The sequence below is a fragment of the Vespa mandarinia genome, unplaced genomic scaffold, assembly GCF_050613455.1.
Source record: "Vespa mandarinia isolate Hongniang unplaced genomic scaffold, ASM5061345v1 scaffold_57, whole genome shotgun sequence".
Taxonomy (NCBI): domain Eukaryota; kingdom Metazoa; phylum Arthropoda; class Insecta; order Hymenoptera; family Vespidae; genus Vespa; species Vespa mandarinia.
Genome location: NW_028197191.1, coordinates 134,867 through 156,198, shown reverse-complemented (window position 1 = coordinate 156,198; position 21,332 = coordinate 134,867). Strand labels below are relative to the sequence as shown.

At 27.3% G+C, this 21,332-nt stretch overlaps 2 protein-coding genes and 1 long non-coding RNA gene across 7 annotated transcripts in view; 1 reads left to right on the top strand and 2 right to left on the bottom strand.

Annotated features, from left to right (window-relative positions):
- Positions 1-21,332, top strand: part of LOC118450134 (uncharacterized) — a 110,422-nt gene that overhangs the window by 27,294 nt on the left and 61,796 nt on the right. The gene's annotated exons all lie outside the window — the stretch shown is intronic.
- Positions 11,134-13,993, bottom strand: LOC146872081 (uncharacterized). Of its 5 annotated transcripts, none has more exons than XR_014983662.1 (6): positions 13,761-13,993; positions 13,428-13,631; positions 12,746-13,222; positions 12,254-12,436; positions 11,761-12,162; positions 11,134-11,504 (listed from the first exon to the last, which is right to left on the bottom strand). It is a non-coding gene; the product is annotated as an uncharacterized LOC146872081 (long non-coding RNA). The 5 variants fall into 5 exon arrangements; XR_014983665.1 differs by having other exon boundaries at positions 11,135-11,504; positions 12,081-12,162; positions 13,761-13,992; XR_014983664.1 differs by lacking the exon at positions 11,134-11,504 and having other exon boundaries at positions 11,553-11,962; positions 12,081-12,162; positions 13,761-13,992.
- On the bottom strand, positions 15,732-19,452 carry LOC118450108 (fatty acyl-CoA reductase wat-like). The gene is made up of 9 exons (XM_085664414.1): positions 19,399-19,452; positions 17,936-18,267; positions 17,454-17,702; positions 17,215-17,360; positions 16,995-17,104; positions 16,729-16,924; positions 16,388-16,627; positions 16,038-16,295; positions 15,732-15,951 (listed from the first exon to the last, which is right to left on the bottom strand). The coding sequence occupies exons 1-9, from the start codon at positions 19,415-19,417 to the stop codon at positions 15,846-15,848; spliced, it is 1,656 nt and encodes a 551-aa protein (XP_085520540.1). The 5' UTR covers positions 19,418-19,452; the 3' UTR covers positions 15,732-15,845.

Sequence of the window (21,332 nt, the reverse complement as noted above, 5' to 3'; positions counted from 1 at the left end):
TTACAAATAATTCCTATTATATTTGAATAATTTGTAATTGAAATTGAATATTTCATTTTAATTTAACCCAGTCCATCTTTTAAACTGTTAAAATAAGGTTACAGGAACTTGAGAAATAATGAAATTTATATCGTGTTAGATTTTTAGATTTTAATCTTTTAAAACCGGCATCTTGACTACCTTACAATATCTTGACAGAAAGTTTACCATCTTACATTTAATTTCGAAAATAATGAAGGGAAAACTTTTTATAGTAAAATTATTAACTGTTAAGTCAGAGGTAAGACGGCAAATGGCTATTCCGTAAGGTATTTTAATATTTAGGAATTAATATCGATACAGAAATTTGAATTAGTTGACAAAAGCCATGGACGCATATTTTAATTTTTCCATATGTTTTGTTGATAATAAATATAGTAACTGAGGAAAATTTTTATTATGCTTCTTCATATATTTTTCTATAAAAGTCTGACTATTAGATATATATATATATATATATATATATATATATATATATATATATCAGTATGTAATATATTAGATATCAATATGAAGTAGAAAAATTATTTTCTACCTTGTTCACGAAAAATTATATAACTTCTTTAGATCGACTCTATACGCTTGTGATCTATATGTTTGTTAAAAATCCACTTCAACGTCTTTAAGTTTATTTTCATACATTAATTCCCTCCTTTAATGGGGATAAAAAAATTTTCTTTTAATCATGTCAGCTCTTTAAAAAAAAAATAATTATAAGTATGATATCAAGAAGCATATTTTTTTATATTCGTACAAACTTGAATAGTTGCATTTTGCAGTATTTAACAATAGACTTTTGAAAATTATATGAGGTATTGATCTGAGTCTCTCGACAGACAAACGACGCTCATAATTGTGTTACTATATGAGAAATATGACTTTGAAAGAATTCTATTAAACCATAGTTTTTAACACTAAATTAGTTGGCGTAATTTCGGTCAAAGTGTTCAATTTCAATTAACTTGCTGCAACAGCTTTCTCCTGTTTGTCCGCATTTATCGTCATTCCCATCATTTCTGCTCTTCCAAATCGATCTGCAAACGTATAGATGAACATAAACCTGAAGATATTAAAAAATCCTTATCTCATTAATTTGATTGATTCATTTTGATTGTTTTTTTTTTCTATTTTTTGGAACGAATTTTTCCATTCACCTCACATTAGTGTGATTGAAGATTGATTAATGATTCTATTAGAAAAAACAATAAAAAAAAAAAAATTATATTCGAATATTATTTACGCATTGTACAATGTTATGAGGTTATTTTTCTTCGTATAATCGAGCGACCACAAGATCGTTATTAACTTCGATTGGATAAAAAGTAATCAGTTCTTACATTTATGCCTCTATAATATTGTAAAATTATAAATAATGAAAAAATCGTTTGATCTGTTAGCGTTTGTAATGTAACGTGTGATGGTAATTAAAAAGGTCGTATATTTCGGGTTAAAAGAATTTACATAAAAATATAAAGTCACTTCATTAGATTAAATTTGCATACGTATTGTTCCTCTTCAACCGAGTAAATATAAAATTGAATTAACAAAATAATACATAGCAACATCTTCTTTAAGACCTATAACCTTAATGTTTAATTCGTGATTTCGTCAGCTATGAACGAAAAATGCTTTAGAATATATTATCATTTTTTAAGTTTGTCCCATTTTTATTAAATAACTCGGTATATATATGTATGTATGGTCGTTATATATATATGAATGTTTTAAAAGTAATAGGTGATGGAATACACATTATGTTAAATACGACTCGTAAAATGACATCTAAGTGTCTTCCGTTGCTCTGACCCCTATTTTAAAAAGAGTTATGACTTTCAAAACTACCTTTATTAAAGTTAAAATTATTCGTAAAATCAATTGGACATAAAAGAATAGGTATTAAAAGACAGATCAAAGTACTTTTAAAATATTTATCAATTTAATCGTTTAATCTTTGCACTTTTTAAGATGTACTGCAAGCATAATTGTTGAAATCTTATGAACATAGCTTAATCCATTGAAATAAAATTATAAATATAAATCTGTACGTTATTGTGTCAAGTTTAGATAGGTTAAACGGTGGATATAAAAGGTATCTATTTTCTGCAATAAAATTCAGTGAAACGGTAAGCTTCATTCGAGTAATGTTGATAGATGACTGATTTTGATAACTTCGTAGATAACATAATCAATTCTTGTTCTGCGTAATGGAAAATACTTCTGAAAGTAAGTAAAATTCATATGTTCATTAAAAATATCATAATTTTTATTTTCCATCGATAGAAAATTTAACAATGTAGAAGTCAAAAAATACGATTGTCACATGAAAATCAAATTGTTTCTGATCAAACAATTTTTACTATAATTATAAGCCTTCTTTTTAATAATAAATATAATAAATATGAAATCTTACTATATAATATTAAGGCTTCCAAAAATTATAAATTAAATGGTACTTGTACCATTAGATACAATATAAATCCCAATTATGGAATAGAATTTGAAATAGCATCAATAATAAATAAAATGAAATATAAATGATAAATAAATCACTTTTCCATTATTTCTACATTGCACGAAATTAGTAAGTCTGCACTTGGGACGAATATCCAAGATTGAAAATTATTAAAATATTCGCTAACAAGTATATTGTCAGTGGCTGTGTACATAGATATAATCCCCATTAGTATGTGTAATTAACATAAAATGACTAAGCGATCTTCTTAGACCACATTGAGTGTTAACTGTATTCCTGCTTTAATCTTCTTATGTATAAATGTATTTAAATATATAATTCTTGCATATTCGTTTTGTTGTTATACGTAAATCCAAAATAAAATATGTATTAATTATGAATGAATTTCTAGTAGCGATACAAATCAAATTTCCCATCTATTTTTTGCTTGACCTGGTGAAACCATACGTGTCGATTTATCTATGGAATAAATTCAAGGTGAATTCTGACCACAGAAAATCATATCTTTTATTTATTCATTGTTAGAAAAGAAAACATATTAAGACAAACGATTAAGGTGAACACCTCAAAGATATATTGCGAGATTTTATTTAATACTTTCTAGTTTGCTAATTATTTTACATTCTGGCTCACTTGAATAACGGGACGATCATATAAAAATATGTATGTATATAAGTAGACACACATATGGAGACACTGATTATTTTCAACTCATTACAGATCAAACGATTTTCTAATTACACCTTTATCAGTTTAAAATATTATAAATGAATTAGTGGCCTAGAATATTATAGAAGCATACATGTAAGAACAGCCATGATCTCTTTTCATTCAATCGGTATTAATTAAGATAGTGTGATAGCTTGATTATATGAACAAAAATCAGTTAATCATGTGGGACTGGAGAATGCTTGAATATTATTCGAAGGTTCGATTATAATATTTTTTTTTAATAGAATTATCGGCTTACTAATAAGAGAAATGTGGAAGAACTCGTGCTAAAAATTAGAAAAAGAACGATCGAAAAATGTATGTTAATATTTTTGTTTACAGAGCAATTTGAAGGAACAGAAATGATGGATGTGCAAATAAAAGAGAATGACCAAGAAACAGCCGTAGCGAAAAAGAATTTGAAGCTTGGAACATCGAACAAATATTCGCCAAATGAAAGGCTATCTTCAGTTGAAAACATCCACAAATTAACGACGATACAAACTTTTTACGTAAATTAATGTTTTTTTATAACCGGTGGTACAGGTTTTATGGGAAAAATGTTGATTGAAAAATTATTACGAGGATGTCCTGGCATAAACTGCATTTACGTTTTGATTCGTAGGAAAAAGTCAAAAGTGTCTCTAAACGAATGGAAGAAATTCTCGAAAATTCGGTGAGTCCTTCATTTACAATCAATTATTATTTTTATCTTGTGATTAGATTTTCATTCAACTCTACGATTCTATGTCTTCACTGAATAGTATTTATATTTAATACATTTAATAGATACATTTAAGAAGACAAAAATTGATAAAGAATTTTCAAAAGTCTCCTTCCTTCTAATAAACCGCATTAGAAAGTGGTAGCAGTAAAGCATAATAGAAAGTACGATCCTCAATTGTTTGTTTTCTGTGTCTTTTCTAAAGTTAACGTTAAAATTAATATTTAAACGGAAAATATTCTCTACTTCTCTTATATAATGACTTTGATAGAAGTCTTGTAAAAAATTGCAATAATATACATTTCCAAATTTATAAAAAACAATCAAAAAGAATGGTTTAGTAAAAGGTTTCCAAAGTCAAATTAGACGAAATTGAACAAAAAATTTACCAATAAAAATTTAATATTTTAATAATGATGTTCTTTCGATATAATGCAATTCGATAAAATATTGAACTTTACATCTATGATTTTTTTTTCAAAATCTGAAAATAAATGTTGTAACACTGCGTTTTCACTTTTTGCTGATAATCAAGACATAAGACTACGTTAGCGGACTCGAAGCGTTAAAACTGTCTAATAAAAAGATTGATCTAGGGAAAGATCAGTTTTGTTTTCGATGAAATGTCGAAAAACGTGAAGCAATGCTAATCCCATGTTCGAACTTAGAAAGTCGAATAAGAAAGAATCAACACTGGTTTGTGTTATTTTTAGATCTGTAAAAGCATTTTTGTAAAAATTGCCTCTATTAAACTTTCTGGTAATCTGAGCATTACTAAAATCATATTCAGAGAGAGAATATTTATCTATTATTTGTCTATATTTATGTATATATGTCCATATATATTTAGAATATTTATGTATATTTGTCTATAATTTGTAATTATGTTATCTATAATTTTGTAGAATCAAACTGCAATGATAAGAACTATTAGAAACTATTAGCCTAATTAATCAGCCTTGAACAAGAAAGTATACGGCATGCCATTTTTTTTATTTTAGTCTAATAATACATTTTTTCTATAAGAGATGATAAGACGAATATTGATGGATGATTGAATTCTGTAAAAGTGATTGGATTATCCGTAAATATGTAATTATAAATAGGAATTTCTTCGATAGATCTGAAAGATTACAATACGCGGTAATTTAATTCATTTCTAAACTTCATTTGGTTTGATCGAAAATGTTTCGATTAAACGTGATTAATTGACGCTACCTTCGATTATTCGCTATGTCACAGGCACTAAAAATTAGCGCATTAGTCCTCAGATCTCCGGGTACTAAGATTACATTTAGCGATTCATCGCAAAGATTAGTTCGTATAAGTGTCTTAAAGGTAATTGTAAACATCGACATGTTTCGACATTGATTCTCTCGAGAGAGATTGAGGGCATCTTAACGCATTAAAAATCGGGGCATCGTTTACCAAATTTTTTTATGCTGTCAAACTACTTTCTATTATTTTTACATTATAAATAATGTGAAAAACATGAATCGAGAACAATGACGATAGGATCGATGAAAAAAAAGAAAGTTGAATTCAAGAAATCTGCTAAAGTACTTAAAATAACTCAGATTTTTGAAGATTGTATACGTGTTCAGCTAATCGTTTCGCTTGACAATTGCCAATCACGATTGTATGGAAATATAGGAGGAAAAAACAATCGTGAAATCAAGATTCGATGATAGACTTACTGCGGTGTAATATCATCGAGCAATTTCTCATCCATAGCATCATTTCTACATCCTGAAATTGTAAACATAAACGAACACGTACAGTTCTTCTCTATTTCTCTATCGTATTCATTCATTTTGGTCGTTCTTTTTTCTTCTCTTCCATACGGGTTTTTTTTTGTCATCCGCTCTTAGATTTAGCTTCGTAATTGTATTAACACAATAACGGAATGGTCTCTAATGCGATGAAGTTCAAGTTTCTTTTAAAGATCGTTCCGATTAATTCGAGAGAACAAAATGAGAAGGTAGAAACAAAAAAATACAGGATATCTTATACTGTAAGTTTTCTAAATTTTTTCCGGTAAACACAAACCGACTACTAATATTAATCACTCATATTAATATAAGATTAAAATTTTCATTAATAAGTACTCATTACCCATGATATTACCCGTTCATTAACACTCAGCAATAAACCTAAATAATTCAAAAAGCTTTTAATTAAGATAATTTTCTAACGTATTAGTTTAGGACATAAGTATGTTAATATTTTTATGTAGAGCATAAAAAATTACATCAACTGTTCCAGTCAAAAATATAAGTTTCCATTAAAATAAAAAATACAGTTGGATTTTTCTGACGATCCGATCGATATAATTACATAAAATTATTTGCATATTATGCACCATTTAATACCATTTAACTACATTTAATACTAATTAACTTATAATATTTTTTTCTGTTGTCAATCGTTTAAATTGTAAGAAAGGTTAATACCTTCCAGTTGTGTGGGACACCTTGTATACTATTTATGTGATAATTTTAATTTCTGCTTTGTATGTCAAATGTTAACGAGACTGCCATGTATAAATGACTCATATCGGTCTATTTATGAATTTCCTGAGGCTATGTTCCACTGGAAAGAAGTGTGCGTGTGTGTGTGTGTGGCACGTGTGCGGGAGCATGGTTTTTGTTCTGTCTCATTATCGGCTCAGTTCTTTACTTCACACGCTCTGATGCAGTGAAAAACATAACGTAATTATCTAAATATATACACCGATAAAATGAATTCATAGAAGTATAAACAGTATATTACTTAATGTATTTTTAATTCATTTTTTTTCGTACATATATATGTCAAGCGATATTGATTTAATGTTGAGTAATCTCGTATCACCTTTCGCTGTGATTTCAGCATAAGTATGGACCTTATATAAAGTATAACCATGTCTCTCATATGGGTGTATAAACTTTTCTAAGTTATACATTTTTCACGTCTGTACTAATCGAATAATAATCAGACTCATATCCGATTATAGTAATTAGTGTTAGTAAGTTATGAATTCATGCTTTGTAATTCTGTTCTTCCTTCTACTTATCATTGTTCTTATTATTATATTATTATTATATTAATAATAATAGTAACAGTAATAATATAAATTGAATATTACTATACGAGAAACCATAACAAAAATAGTATTGATCTTAACTTATAGAGAATATGGAAATGAACTCGTTTTTTGATTTATATAAAAATGTATATATTTACTAATTATTATTTTTGGTAAAATGATTGACAAATTTAAATATATATTTTATATAACTCTGTTATTAAATAAATTGTATCATTGTTGTGTCCTATGTAAAACTAATCATCAAGAAACGCACATCAATCATAAGAGATTAAATAGTAACGTCTTACTAAACTATCAAATAAGTAGAAAAAAGAATAAATTAGTCAATTACATTTGCTTAAATCTATACAATAAAAAAATAACTGACGAAATATCGTTCAGTTTCTAGACGAATCTAAACGCTTGTCAATGTGCTTATAAAATTGATGTCTCATATTGCTTATAAAATTTAAGGCTCTAAAATATAAAGTACAAAAGAAAGTATAAATTTTTTCTAAAATTCAACGATATCTTAGAAACTGAAATTCATTTGAATGAACGGCTGAACACCTATTTCATTATTTTTGCCATAAAATCATCTATCGAAAGCACCATTAAAGTATCCGAATGAGTTATAGTAATTTCATCGTGAAAATCATTTCTTTGCGTTTGAAGTGGATTCGAATATCTAAGCATCATCAATTTACACACACGAACAAGCAGGTAATCATCTATTTTGAAATCGGTAGTACAAGTTTCTTCTCTTTTGCTGAAAATTTTGAGAAGTGCCATTGTATGAAACTTTTTCTCGTTGAAAGTAAATATTTATTTTAAACGTTAAAAACAATATTTACGCCCAAAATTTTTTAAACAATTTTGATTAGCAATGCCTCATTTTAAATATGAAAGTTTAAGCAAGGATTTTGCTATTTCGAATTTTTGAAGAAGCTTTACTGTAAGAGCATAAATTATTTTCGAAAGAATATAATTTTTTTTATAGGATGATTTTAAGAAAAAATAAAACTAAAACTAACAAATTACTTGCTTGTAAATTCTTTATGATTTTCATAATTGTAAATCGATTAAAATAATGAAATTGTGCGTGTAGAGAGGACGGTATGCTACACGATCATGTCCTACCGCAAAGGGAAAGAGGTCAATGTTATCTAATTTATTTACCTATCTACCTGATTTTACTGCTTATTATTAGTAGAAACGCGAGCTTCATACGAACATATTTCTGTCGTGAAAACAAAAAGAAATGGGTTAAATGGGCATTTAGGGCCACGCCAAGTAATTGGGGAAGGAGGAGAACATTTTCATATACTTTTGATATATTAATATATTTTAATATTATATAACAATTTAATTAATTTAATAATACATTTTTTTTAATTTATTAACATACAAACAAATACGGCGAACATTTCGATCTTTTCTTTGGGTAACCATAATGTAAAATATAATAAAAAAATTGACCTATAATTAAATACAACATGCGCTATGGTTTACAAACCCTTGTAACGTTCCGCATATGCATAAGAGATGTAAAATAATCAACACGTGGCGTTGAAGAGGTTCACGATACAATCTGGAGGAATTATTTTTTCGAACAGTTCGGACATTTGTTTTGTTTTGACTTGATATTTCGTTATTTATTAAATAATTTGTTGCTTTTAGAATATTTATGCCTATTTCTATGTATTTTGAAGTAGTAGACATTTTTGTAAAGCTTATTATTACTTATTGAGGGCAGTTAAAATTATAAATCTTAGGTAGATACACAACAAAAATTTTAAACGGATTCTTAACCTGTAAGAATGTCACTATTAAATCACTAAAATAAGAAATCTACGATATTAAAATTCAGAAAAATCAAATGTTCCATAGAAGATTCAATAAAGATTTTAACAGAATTTTTCTAGAGTTTGCTAACATTCCAATTAAAAATTAACAAAAAGAAAGAAAACTGAGTTTAGTCATTGCAAAAGAGAGATTTTTTTCAATCGAATGGCAATACAACTTTTTTTTTCTTTTTTAATTTTCTTATCTTGATGTAAATATATTATTGCAGCTTGTTATTTTTATAAATGAATGAATTTTATGATATATGTATTTTTATTATTCCAGTTATTCAATATTATTTGTTATGATTTTATATTTTTTTCTGAATGAATTGCAACACTATGAAACGATTAGATTGAAATTTATGTTAATTATGTTTGAAAACACAAATAATAAATTGTTTCAGACGATCAATTATTAAGCTTTTTTAATATGTAAAACTGAAATGTTACAACTGCGTATGTGATAATTTTGCAAACCGTTTAGTATTAATGTTAAATGATTATTGCCATTCGACAACATTAACAATTCTTTAGTAACTTCTTAGAGTGTTATTTACAATTAATAGAATGTTCAGCAATTTCTTGACTTTTATGAAGATTCCATTTGTCAAGTTCAGTATAATCACGTAGGTTTGAAAATAATAAATACGAAGAATTTCAAAGTTTAACCCTTTTATATATTTAATTAATGTATATAAAAGTTCGTAATTTTATCGACACAAAATCTTAATTGTTACTTCGCATACGAAATATTTCTTGTTTTTTAAATATAGGTTATGATTCCTATATTGTAATAATATTAATACAAATAATATTGAAATATTTTTCTACATAAACCCAGTACAAATATTACACATTGCCCCTGAAAGTAGGCCTCTCCCTATACAATATTGAAATTTAGTTTATATACTCTATTATAATAAGAGATTAAATGATAAATTATTAAATTTAAAAGATTTGGATTTTTCTTTTTTGTTAGGGGAATCGGTATAGTAACTGATAATCCACAATAAGATGAAATTAAAAAAATTTTAATTTATGTATGCTATTTTTGATATTTAATTAATATTAAATTAAATTAATTTTTTTTTATAAAACTAATTCAAGTCAAAATATATAGTATTATTAAGATTTTATACAAATTACATTTATATCAATTAATTGAAATATAAAGTTTCATTTTTATATGAAATCAAATTTGACAGTAAAATTAAATAAATTAATTAACTTAAATACAAATTAAAATATGTGCAAATTATCTGTCATTTTTAATAAAATATTCTATCTCAGAAATTTTAAATAATATCTATTGCAGTTAGGTATTACAAAATATTTTCTATTCAACATCGAGCTAACAATCATTAAGTTAATTTATTAAATTAATTAAACTGTTTTTATTTAATACATTTAAGAATCCATTTATAAAAATAAAAAAACACGAAAAGGAGAAGGAAATAATTGCAAAAGAAGAACTTTCCTCGCTGAAGCCCTGTTCAGTTAGATACGAAGATTCATCCACACAAAATGGATAGAAATTCGCGTCTCGAACAAATCGAAAACTTTGCTTTGACCAATAGACTTTCGCCCAATCTTGAAAAAGATCAGCCAAAGGCTTTCTATATCCTACAATCAAGAAAGACGGCAAAGAAAGGTTTATAACAGCTAAAAAAGTTACGACCACTCCTCTCTCTCTTCTCTTTCTACCGAAAGATCCAGGGACTTTCCTTAGAGTAATTTGAGATTACTGACGAACTCCGTTAGTGGCTCCGAAGCGACATACGAAGAAACTTTGTTACTATTAATCTAAGAAATGTATTATATAGGAATAGCAGACCATCTGAGCACTTGTGAGAAACGTAACAGTGACTCTCAATTCCTACCTAACTTTGCATTTTATTCGAACAATCATATAATATATTTTTAATCTAATACAGAATGATTCATAATTTTAATATATTTCATTACTTATGGTTGACTTTATAATTTATATATATTTTGTATATTCAGACACAAAATTAGAAATTTTTCAAAGAACTTAATCAACATGTGTACGAGAAAATAAAGTAATATATTAATAATCATTGAGATACTTTTGAAATGACTTACATCGAAATATATATGCACAGAAAAAATACAAGTCGAATGTAATTAATATGAAATACTATAAAATAAAAGAAAGTACCTGTAGGTTTGTAATAAAAAATTATTTATGCTTATTTTCGGACAATCCAAACATTCTCATAGTTTATTTCTCTTCCTACATATTTATAAGAAATAGTGTAGGTCAATCGTTAACAATTAATAAAATTTAAAGAGTAAAAATTGATTAAATATGACACAAATATGTATATATTAATAGATTTACAGAGTTATGAACCGACTGGAAAGATTCATTTCAGACATTCTTTAATTAAGATTGTTGACTACTGAATTAAAACTGATTGCCCTTTCCTTCTTCTTCTTCTTCAGCGATAAAACACTGTTCCTTTAAAAGAAGCAATTGCACGGTGGAAACACAGAGGAAAAGAATGAGATATATCAAGATGTGGCAATATCACATCAGTATCATGAATTTATCGTAATTTGGAAAAGCGTGTCAGCAGAGGTGCAAGTGCATATAACTGAAGATGTTTACTAAGCCTACAACAGAAATATTATCATATAAAATTGTATTTAATAGTTCTAAGTATATTAATTTTTTAAAGTCTTTAATGGGTCTAATATTATTGCTTTTAATACCGACAGTGCTATACCATTAAATTTAAAAGAAATGCTATATGCATATAATATGTTTTATTATTTTGGATGAAGTGATAAACGAAAATATATTTCTCTGTGAACAAAGGAATAAATCTTTATTCATTAATTAACAATTATTTGCTATTTACAATCTTACCTGTGAACAAAGAAACGACTATTTATGTTTATTATTTACACTACTTAAATTTTATTTAATATATTATCTTTATAAAATTTCTCTGTAATCTCCCATGCATAGGTCCTATTTCCTAATGCCCGTTTTTCATCAAAATCTTAATGGTTCGACTTGTAATTAACAAAAGTCAATCGAAGGATGGGACATAAGAAGCGTGGCAAATCTAACTCAAGAAAGTATACTTTCTTTACATGCATATATACATAAAACACATATTTAGAGAATTTCAAAGCCGATTTTTCCTTTGACATTCTCTTTCTTATAGACATTTCACTACTCACGTTTTTCTTCTTGTTTACTTTCTACCTTTGTTGCATAATTTTAGGTTTCTTCCTCTATTCCTAATTTCACTTCTCCCACAAACTACGATTATAAATTTATTAAATGTATAAGGAAATATAAATGTTGATAATCGTATTAAAATTAAAAAGAACCATATATATGGATGACATACTTTGTAGCAGAACTAATTACGATACATTATCTGTAACTTATATATCTTTTCTTGTTGCAGTTTTGTTGTCTCATACTAAAGAATTTCGTATTTTCTTCCTTACGCATTTATTTCTTTGTCACAGAAGTTACCTCCTTTGTCAATTTATCCAAAAGTAGATGATTCTATAATCGTGGACGTTTCCTTTAAAAAAAAAGAGACTTTACATTAAAAAGTATTTCATTTAATCTTCGCATTTATATAGTACCCATTATATCAGTGGCCCATTTGAATATTGTATTTCTCTGAACATAATAAATTTGTGTACTTAGAATAGAGATCCTAATTAATATTAAATGGAATGATACCACTGAGAACAAATTAAGTGCCTCAATTATTTCTATAGCTACAGTTTTTTTTAATCATTTCATCAGTGAAGCAAGAGGTAAAGTATAACTCTTTTTATATAATCAATAATCGTTATCTGAGTAAACAATATGACTTTTAACTTACTTCGAGATCTATGCGAAGAAAATTAAATTTTTGAAAAATATATTCACTAATTTTATGAATTTTATGAATGAAAATCTATTTGTAATCACTCGATTACAATCCATGTTAAAATCTTGAAAGTATCAATCAGATTAGCATAACCATAATTCTCCAATGTTGCATATCTACCGAATTATAGTTTGGTCTATATCATGAAAATAACATATTAATAAATATACGAAAATTCAATATGTTTTCGTATGACAAACAAATGTGCATCTGTCGTTTCAGCTTTATCTTCTAAATATATAAAATATTTTCATTATTTAATTTCATATCATTCCATTCTTTCTTCTTTGTCTTGCTCAACTAAAGTATTATTTTCATCATCACGTTTTAATTATCGTCATTACCATCTTCGTTTTCTTTTTCACTGTTTTTAGAGATAAGCTTATTTTCATTTGCAGATAATTCCGAGTTTTCCTGGATAATTTGTTGCTGAAATTGAATATTTCTTTTTAATTGGTATAAATAAAATTTTGATTTACGAATTCATTTTTTTATTGGAATAAAGTTATAATGTCTGTTTTACAAATAAAATCGGTATAGTCTATCACATCTTCAGACATTAACTTTTTAAAGCTTTTTAAAGTTAATGTTTATTATCTTGCAATTTCTTCTAAAAAGAAAATGTAATACTTACTCTCATTTAATTTTTAACTATATATATTTTAGGAACGTTCGATGATGTATTGTTCCTTATCGAGCGATTACTAAATTCTAATAATTTTTCTCATTTATATTTTAGAACTACAATAGTCATATGTTAATTTCATGAGATTCCATTTTTGTGTCGCTTCATAAAAATACATTTCCACTTCCTCGTCGTTTTCTTCCCTTTTGCAAGCTACACAAAGAAAATACTTGTGTCATGTACATTTTCAAAAGAACGATTTAAATTATAGCAATAGGGAATATTATTAAATAATATGTAATTTTATCAAAAATTATTACATTATTAATAATATAATATAACCTGAAATATATCTTTCCATTTATACGTGTTGATCTGTTCTTCATTTTAATATAATATTTCAAAACTGCATTTAATGATTCTAATTTTAATAATATTTTACGTCAGCAACTTTACTAATTAATTGATAACAATGGTTTTCTTTACAACCAGAACTTATATTAAGTTGAACATACATCTTTGTTAACAAATTTTTATTTTGGTTAGTAGAAGAGTGGAAGAACCAAAACAATAACTTAGGCGACACCTTGCGGTAGTAATGTGTAAGCTTATTTTGGCGGCGTTCGAGTTTGTAGTTTTTACTGGACTATCAAACCATAAGTTACCTCGAAAAATTGCTTCCTTATTTATCGACACTATGGTATCAGCCATGTTTAAAAATAGAATCGCTGAACGATATACTAAGCTCGATAATGATGCCGAGAGCGTGCCTGAAGAAGAATTCCGAGAAATAGGGTAGATTTTGTGAAAAATAAAACACTATTCGGAAAATGATTTTGTTTGAAATACTTTTTAGATATAAGGTATAGTGCTACAATTAACTACAATAACTAATGTTTTCAAATTCTCCATAGCATCTTATTATTTACGTTTATTAACTTTAAAACGTCTTATTTCTGTTCGTGTTTTTCTGAATTCTTGATAAACTCAAATATTACATCATTCATTCTTATTATATTTTTGCATTTACATATTCGTATCATCAGGCAATGCAATTATGTCGCATTAATTGATTTCATATCATTCTAACAATTTTTTAATCTATTTCTGTCGATGCACATATACTTTTCGCTAATCCTATTTAACACGCATTTTTTAGAATAATTTTTGTTTTTATTTGGTCTCTATTTTTCTATTAATCTTGTTCATACATCTTTATATAAAAATGTAACTATTAGATATCAATATAAACTCCAGGATAAAGGAAATCGTTTCCTACTTTGGTAAAGAAAAATCATGGATTTTCTTTAAACCAATTCAACCCAACATTTATCCTTACATCTGTTAGAAATCCATTTCGACTTCTTTCAATTTATTTTTATTTATAAATACTCTTATTTATTTGGCATAAGAACGTTTTCTTTTGATCGTATCATTTCTTTTTTAAACGACAAATAATTATAAACATGATATCAGGAGACAATATTTTTATTATATTGGTATACATTTGTATATTTGTATCTTTCAATATTTAGCTATAGATTTTTTAAAATTATATGAGATATCCAGCTAAGCATCTCGATTGAAAAAGACCGTTCATAAATGTTTTTATTATGTGAGAAATATGGCACGGGAATAAAATTAATATATATTTTAGTTATTTCCGGAAGTATTTCTCGTTTTGCATAAATAAATTGACGCACTTTCATCACAATTATAAATGTTTGAAACAAGCATTATTTACTTATGCTCATGTCACGTACAGATGTTGTTATCGAATGTACTCACTGTTGCATTGAACTATAAAGTTTAGTAGAAATAGGTAGCCTTTCCCTTCAACCATAGAAGGCTAAAACTATCAATGTACGCAACTCATAAGGATCAAAAACTTTACATTTAGAAATTAATTTTCAATGTTTTGGTTAAATTTATGGGATTTAAGATCAGTATGATGAATGCACTTCACAAAAAAATCCAAAATAATGAATTTACCAGTAAAAATGATACGGAATTAATAAGTATTTCGGCAACAAATCTCAGTAGTTATGATTCCGAATTACGTATTTATCGAACGGATTTTGAATTATTGTCTTATTCGTTTTATCTTAATTTTTACTAACAAAGAGAAAATCCAGTAAAAGTGATACATTTTTTCAAAGAAGTTTAGGAATGAAACTCATGGCTAAGGATTGGCCACAATTTAACATTTAATAAAAATTAAATATAAAAAATAAGTATATATTATATGCAATAAATAGCGTAGTATATAAGGAGAAAGTTCCAACCCAAATATCTGTCCGAGATATCACGAATAAAAACCGTTTAACTTTGATATATTTTATTCAAGAAATTATTGATTCGTACATAGGCGATAGTTTAAATTATGATTATTTTTATTCTTCATTCTTTTGCTTATCTTTGCTTCTTTTACGGAGATCCAAACGTTACAAGCAGCCAGGAAATCACAGCACATGTGATGATAAATAGAACACAGGCGATAAGAAGTTTCAACGTTTGATGCATCAAATAAAACCTTGAAAATTTGAAAAATCAATATTATTTGAAAGTGATTGCCAATAACAGAGGGATAATGAAGTAAAAATGCAATAAAAAAGATACCTTCGCCGTTTTATACGAGCTTGTGGGAGTGTCTCAATAGGATCCTTTAAGATATATTTTCTTATACCTGAGAAGTATGTTTCAAAATAAGTATTCCAAACGAGATCCTTCATATCACAAAAGAATAATTCACGATCTTCGGGCGTCAACTTCCTCAACAATTCGTTCCATCTTTCATTCGTAAATTTTTTTTCGTTTATACAAAAATAACTAAGTAGATCTGACATTTCGTGAATTTTATTATACATTCTGAGTAACCTTGAACAAAAAGGATTATCGCCAGATGAAATTTTTCTCTTCTCTATCGTTCTAATATGCTCCCTTCAGAAAATATGATAAGAGAAATTTACCTTAGATTTTTACCCCTGCACAAAGAGATTGTATCGATTATAAGAGCTGGTATTAAATGTACAAAATATATGTAGAAAAAATAGATCGACCGATATTTTGTTATTTCAAAGATGGGGCACCAAATTGCTTTTTCAGACGGTATCAATTCTCCATACGAAACTATCATTTCTATAAATCTGCCGTAAGTCAGTGGATTGTCCTTTGATACGTAATTGTAAATGGGAATATCTTCATTGGATCTAAAAAGATTATGTATTCATACAGACGAATTAATTCAATATTTTCTAATATCATTATTTAATTTGATCCTAATAATATTGTTTCGAGTATTTGTCGTTACTTTCGATTATTTGCAATCTCCCATGCGCTAGCAATTATTCCATTGGTGGTCAAATCTCCAGGTACCAAGTCCATATTTATCGATCCATCGCAATGGAGAATTCGCATTAATCCCATAAAAACATTTTTTATGATTCCTGTTGGTCCGTACATGTTGTCGACCCATCCTTGAATAGGTTCTCGATAAGTGGATATCACTAGAAATATTAAATTCATTATCATACACCATTTATTGTTTTATTCTGTAATGATTATATTACTACCAACCAATTCCTGGACGAAATATTCCAATCGGTATAGAGTCAGCATGCTTTTTTATAAAATTCTCTGCGGCTGTTTTCGTATAAACATAAGTATTTGGCCATATTCCGAGTAATCTACAATCAAACAATTGTGTGAGTGTAATTAAGTGCACTATCTATTCATTTTATATTTTTTATAAATAAATATAAAACTAAGCAATCGATATTCCGAGGTATAAACGTACTGTGGGGTAATATCGTCGAGCAATTTTTCATTTAAACAGTTCACTAAATTTATTAACTTATCGGGATCTATCGGTGGGTCATAAAATTTCTCCTCAAGTGGAATATGAAAACAATTGGTGTAAGCCGTAGATATATGCACAACACTCTGAAATTTTAAGGATAACAAAGATTCGTTAAAGTCAGATTTTGAAAGACCCTGATTGATATTAATACGTAGGACAGAGGACAAAGGTGGCACCTTCAGTTTTGACATTTCTTTGGACAAATTTATTATATCCTTTACACTTCGAATGTTGATTTCTGTCGCCAATTTTATTTTCTCGTTGAATTTAACGGTTGCGGCGACATGAAAAATAATTGAGACCTCGCGTATTAATGTAACTCTATCGACCATTGAGATATCGAGATTCGGCAAGGTACAATCGCCCTTGATTGGTACTATACGATTCTGGAATGTTGGTTGTTTCTCTCTCAAAGTGGAAAATAACTGGAAAATTGATAAAGTTGTAAATATTTTCTCTCTTACGTTCGTTATGATAAATGACAGGAAAACTACTTTTTGCGATTTTTTCCACTGGTTATGATAGACTACTACTTTGTTTCTCAAATTTCTTTATTTTATATACCAATTATATTATTTAATAGAAAGAGATAATTTCAAAGTTGTGTCAAAGGTGAAATAATAATTTACTAATCCCTGTAATAGATATAATAACTCACAGAATTTTCAGTTAGTTCTTTCATGCGTTGATGCACACTTTTTCCTTTTTTTGTACGTATCAAAAGATAAATGCAAGTGATACCGGGACATTCTCTTAACAATTTCTCGATTAATAACTTTCCTATGAATCCTGTTCCACCAGTTATAAAAATACTTTGACCACTGTAAAATTTTTGAATGGGTGTAAGTTCGTCATTATCCTCGATGGGTTGAATATATACAGGAGCATATTTAATTTCCGTAGCATCTCTCAAAGAACTTTCCGATAGGGCTGTTTCTTGTTCACCTCTTTCTGGCAGTACGTCTATCATATTTGCTTTTCTAAATTGATCTGAAAACATAAACATAAACATAAATGTAGAAATCTTCTCTGTTTCTCTATCGTATTTATTTATTTTAATCGTTTAAACAATAATGTAAATAAGTACAAGTGTCCGTTGAAAATATTATAATCGAACGTTTGATTATCATTAAAAGGCATTCATGGCATCTATTACTCGTTCTAATATATATCTATAATTTAAAATAGACAATTTCGTTATGATAGAAAATGATCGATAATTGGTGTCCTAAATTCGAAAGGGAAAAATACCACGTAACATATAAGAAAGAAACATGTACATATATTAATATTAATTGCTTCATGATATTGTTTTTTATCTACTATAAGGTAAAAAAAAGCATTTCAATTGCAAATGTATCGTTCAACCTACCCTATAATAATGTGTAATTAATGAACATCATAGAACAAGTTATACAAAAAAAATCAATTGAGTCTTCAAATCATTAATCTATACTATACGTATAATTTTTCGCGTACTACGCAAACAGAACAACGTGTGATATTCCTCGTTAATAAAATGATACGTAATTCTTTCTACTAGACAAATTTTTTAATCTTCACTTCATTCAGACAGGAAAAAAATATTTATTACGATTCTTGGAGAAATATTTTCAATATTTGATAAAAAATAAGTGCAAAAAAGTTAAAAGTTGGTCTATATAAAACTAAAAGGGGATCATATAAAAACTGACAAAAAAGATTGTCAGGAAATTTACTGTAAATAATTACATTACATATTCTTTCTCAACAATGTTTATGTCAGACAAAAATATTTTTGATCGGTCCACTAACAAAAAAATAATCAAAGCTGATCACATTTCGTGTTTAGACTTCTGAATATTTCAAAAATTAAAAAAAAATTTTTCGCGTTCTATTTATGGTTTTAATTATGGTAGTTGGAGCTAATTCTTCTATATTTTGTTGAATTGTAATATTAACCGAATACCTTAATTTCTTATTTTTCCGTAATTTCATGTAACTCACAAACCTATTTATGCTTTTTAAAATTTTCACGTAATTATTTACTTGAAGCTTCGTAAAATAATGTTACTAAATTTTTATAACACACCTTTTGATTCTGATTCTTTTTAAGTGTATACTTCTATAAAATTTACTTACTTTCAGAATTATTTTCCATATTGCAGAATTAAAATAAACGGGCTTACAGTAAAGTTATGAACATTCGGAGTAGAGATTTCTTTCTATTTCTTAGGACAGTTGTAGATGTTGATTGAACGAAGCTCACTTCTGTACTGAAATATAGAAACAAAACAAAAGCATTTAACCTTTTTCTCCCACCAAGTTTCAATGATCAATTCTTGATTGTCCTCGAAACATTTGCTTTTTTTCCTTATATTCTAACATAATTCGTATCCCGGAAAGCACGTGTGCTCCAAAAAAACAATTAACACACACAGATTATAGTTTGTTTTAATGCTTGATGTATCCAATAAAGCATTAAAAATTTGGAAAGTGGGCATTATTTTAAATTTCAATGATAAACGAACAATGAAAGAAAAAGGCAAGAAAGAAGATGTCTTTGTTATTTTATATATACTTGTAGAAGCGTTTCAATGGCATATTTAAGACATGTATATACTTATCGTTAGGAGATATGATCAATAGTATGTAGTTAAACATTACGAACGATGCTTAAACGAAAATTAATATTATCAGTCTTTTTGGAAATGGATGAAACATTCATGCGAAGCAGAAATGAAGGGGCGATTTAACGTGTATTTAATTTGTATTTAAAATGTAAGGTAGAATAACAGAAACAATTTCTACATTCTAATTTACATGTCGCTTTCTAGATAAGTTTTAAAATGATGCAATAAATAATGTAAATGTTGGTAAAAACAGTCAGATAACGATTTTCTTAATCAAAAGAGACGACAAGTTGTTTCTTTTAAAATGGATCTTTTAAAAGATAAATGTATCATTTAAAGTCATATCCTCTTAACAATTCCTTGGTCGATAATTACCTCGTTGACTTTATTCCCCTATTTACAAATATTTATTTACGTGTTTATTTTTATACTCAGAAGGTCGAAAGATCATTATCTAATTAAATGTTTAGAACGCTGTTAAGTAAAATTTTCGTTACTACAAAATCTCTTATCATTGCGAATAATCTGATATCATCACATATGAATATGTCAGTGTTTTTTCCGAAATGCAAATGTGCAGAAATAATCCGTAATACGAAGTGAAAAATGAATGGAACTTTCCTGTCAGCTTTCTTTTTATTTTCTAATTTTATATTTCTACCAATACATAAATATTTTTTCTTAAGAAAATGACACTTTGTAATATCTTGATAATACATTTTTTATATTTCTGTATAAATCATTATGAAAGGACAAATAACAAAGAATTTTTAATGATAGAAAATAGTAAGACATTATGGGAACTAAGAAAATACTACATTATATATTTAGTTGAGTCAAAAATTTTGTTAATGTTGTTTATATCTATGTCCATAGACACTAACAATGCGCTTGCAGTGAATAACTGAATAATTGTCAACCTTAAATATTAGTTGCACGCTCCATCCTTACTTTGAGCAATATAAGAATATTTTCGGAAAAGCAATTTTTTTATTTTTTACACGTGATCCCAAAATGTCAAATGTAACTCTATAGACGGTATTTGTATTGTATTTAATGTTAGTTGCACTATTAAATAATATAAGTAAATATAAAATATGGGAAAAATACAATGTAACGTAAATGAAGAGTCATTCCTATTGTACTTGCCATTATTCGTTTATTCCTGCTAAATTATAGAAACAGAGTACGAGTAACAACGTATACGTCTTTTCAAGTGTCTCTTCAAGCTAATAACATACAACGATACGTTTTCGAAGTAATTTTCTTTCCAAAAGTTGGATCCTAACACATTGCAAAATCAAAATATTTTCCACTGAGTACTTTAACGGAATCGAACTATTTTCAGAAATGATTAAATTACAACTGAAATAATAAGAGAAAGAAAAGATAGTGAGTGAATCGAATAATAATATAATCAATCAGAATAAAGAAAATTGGATG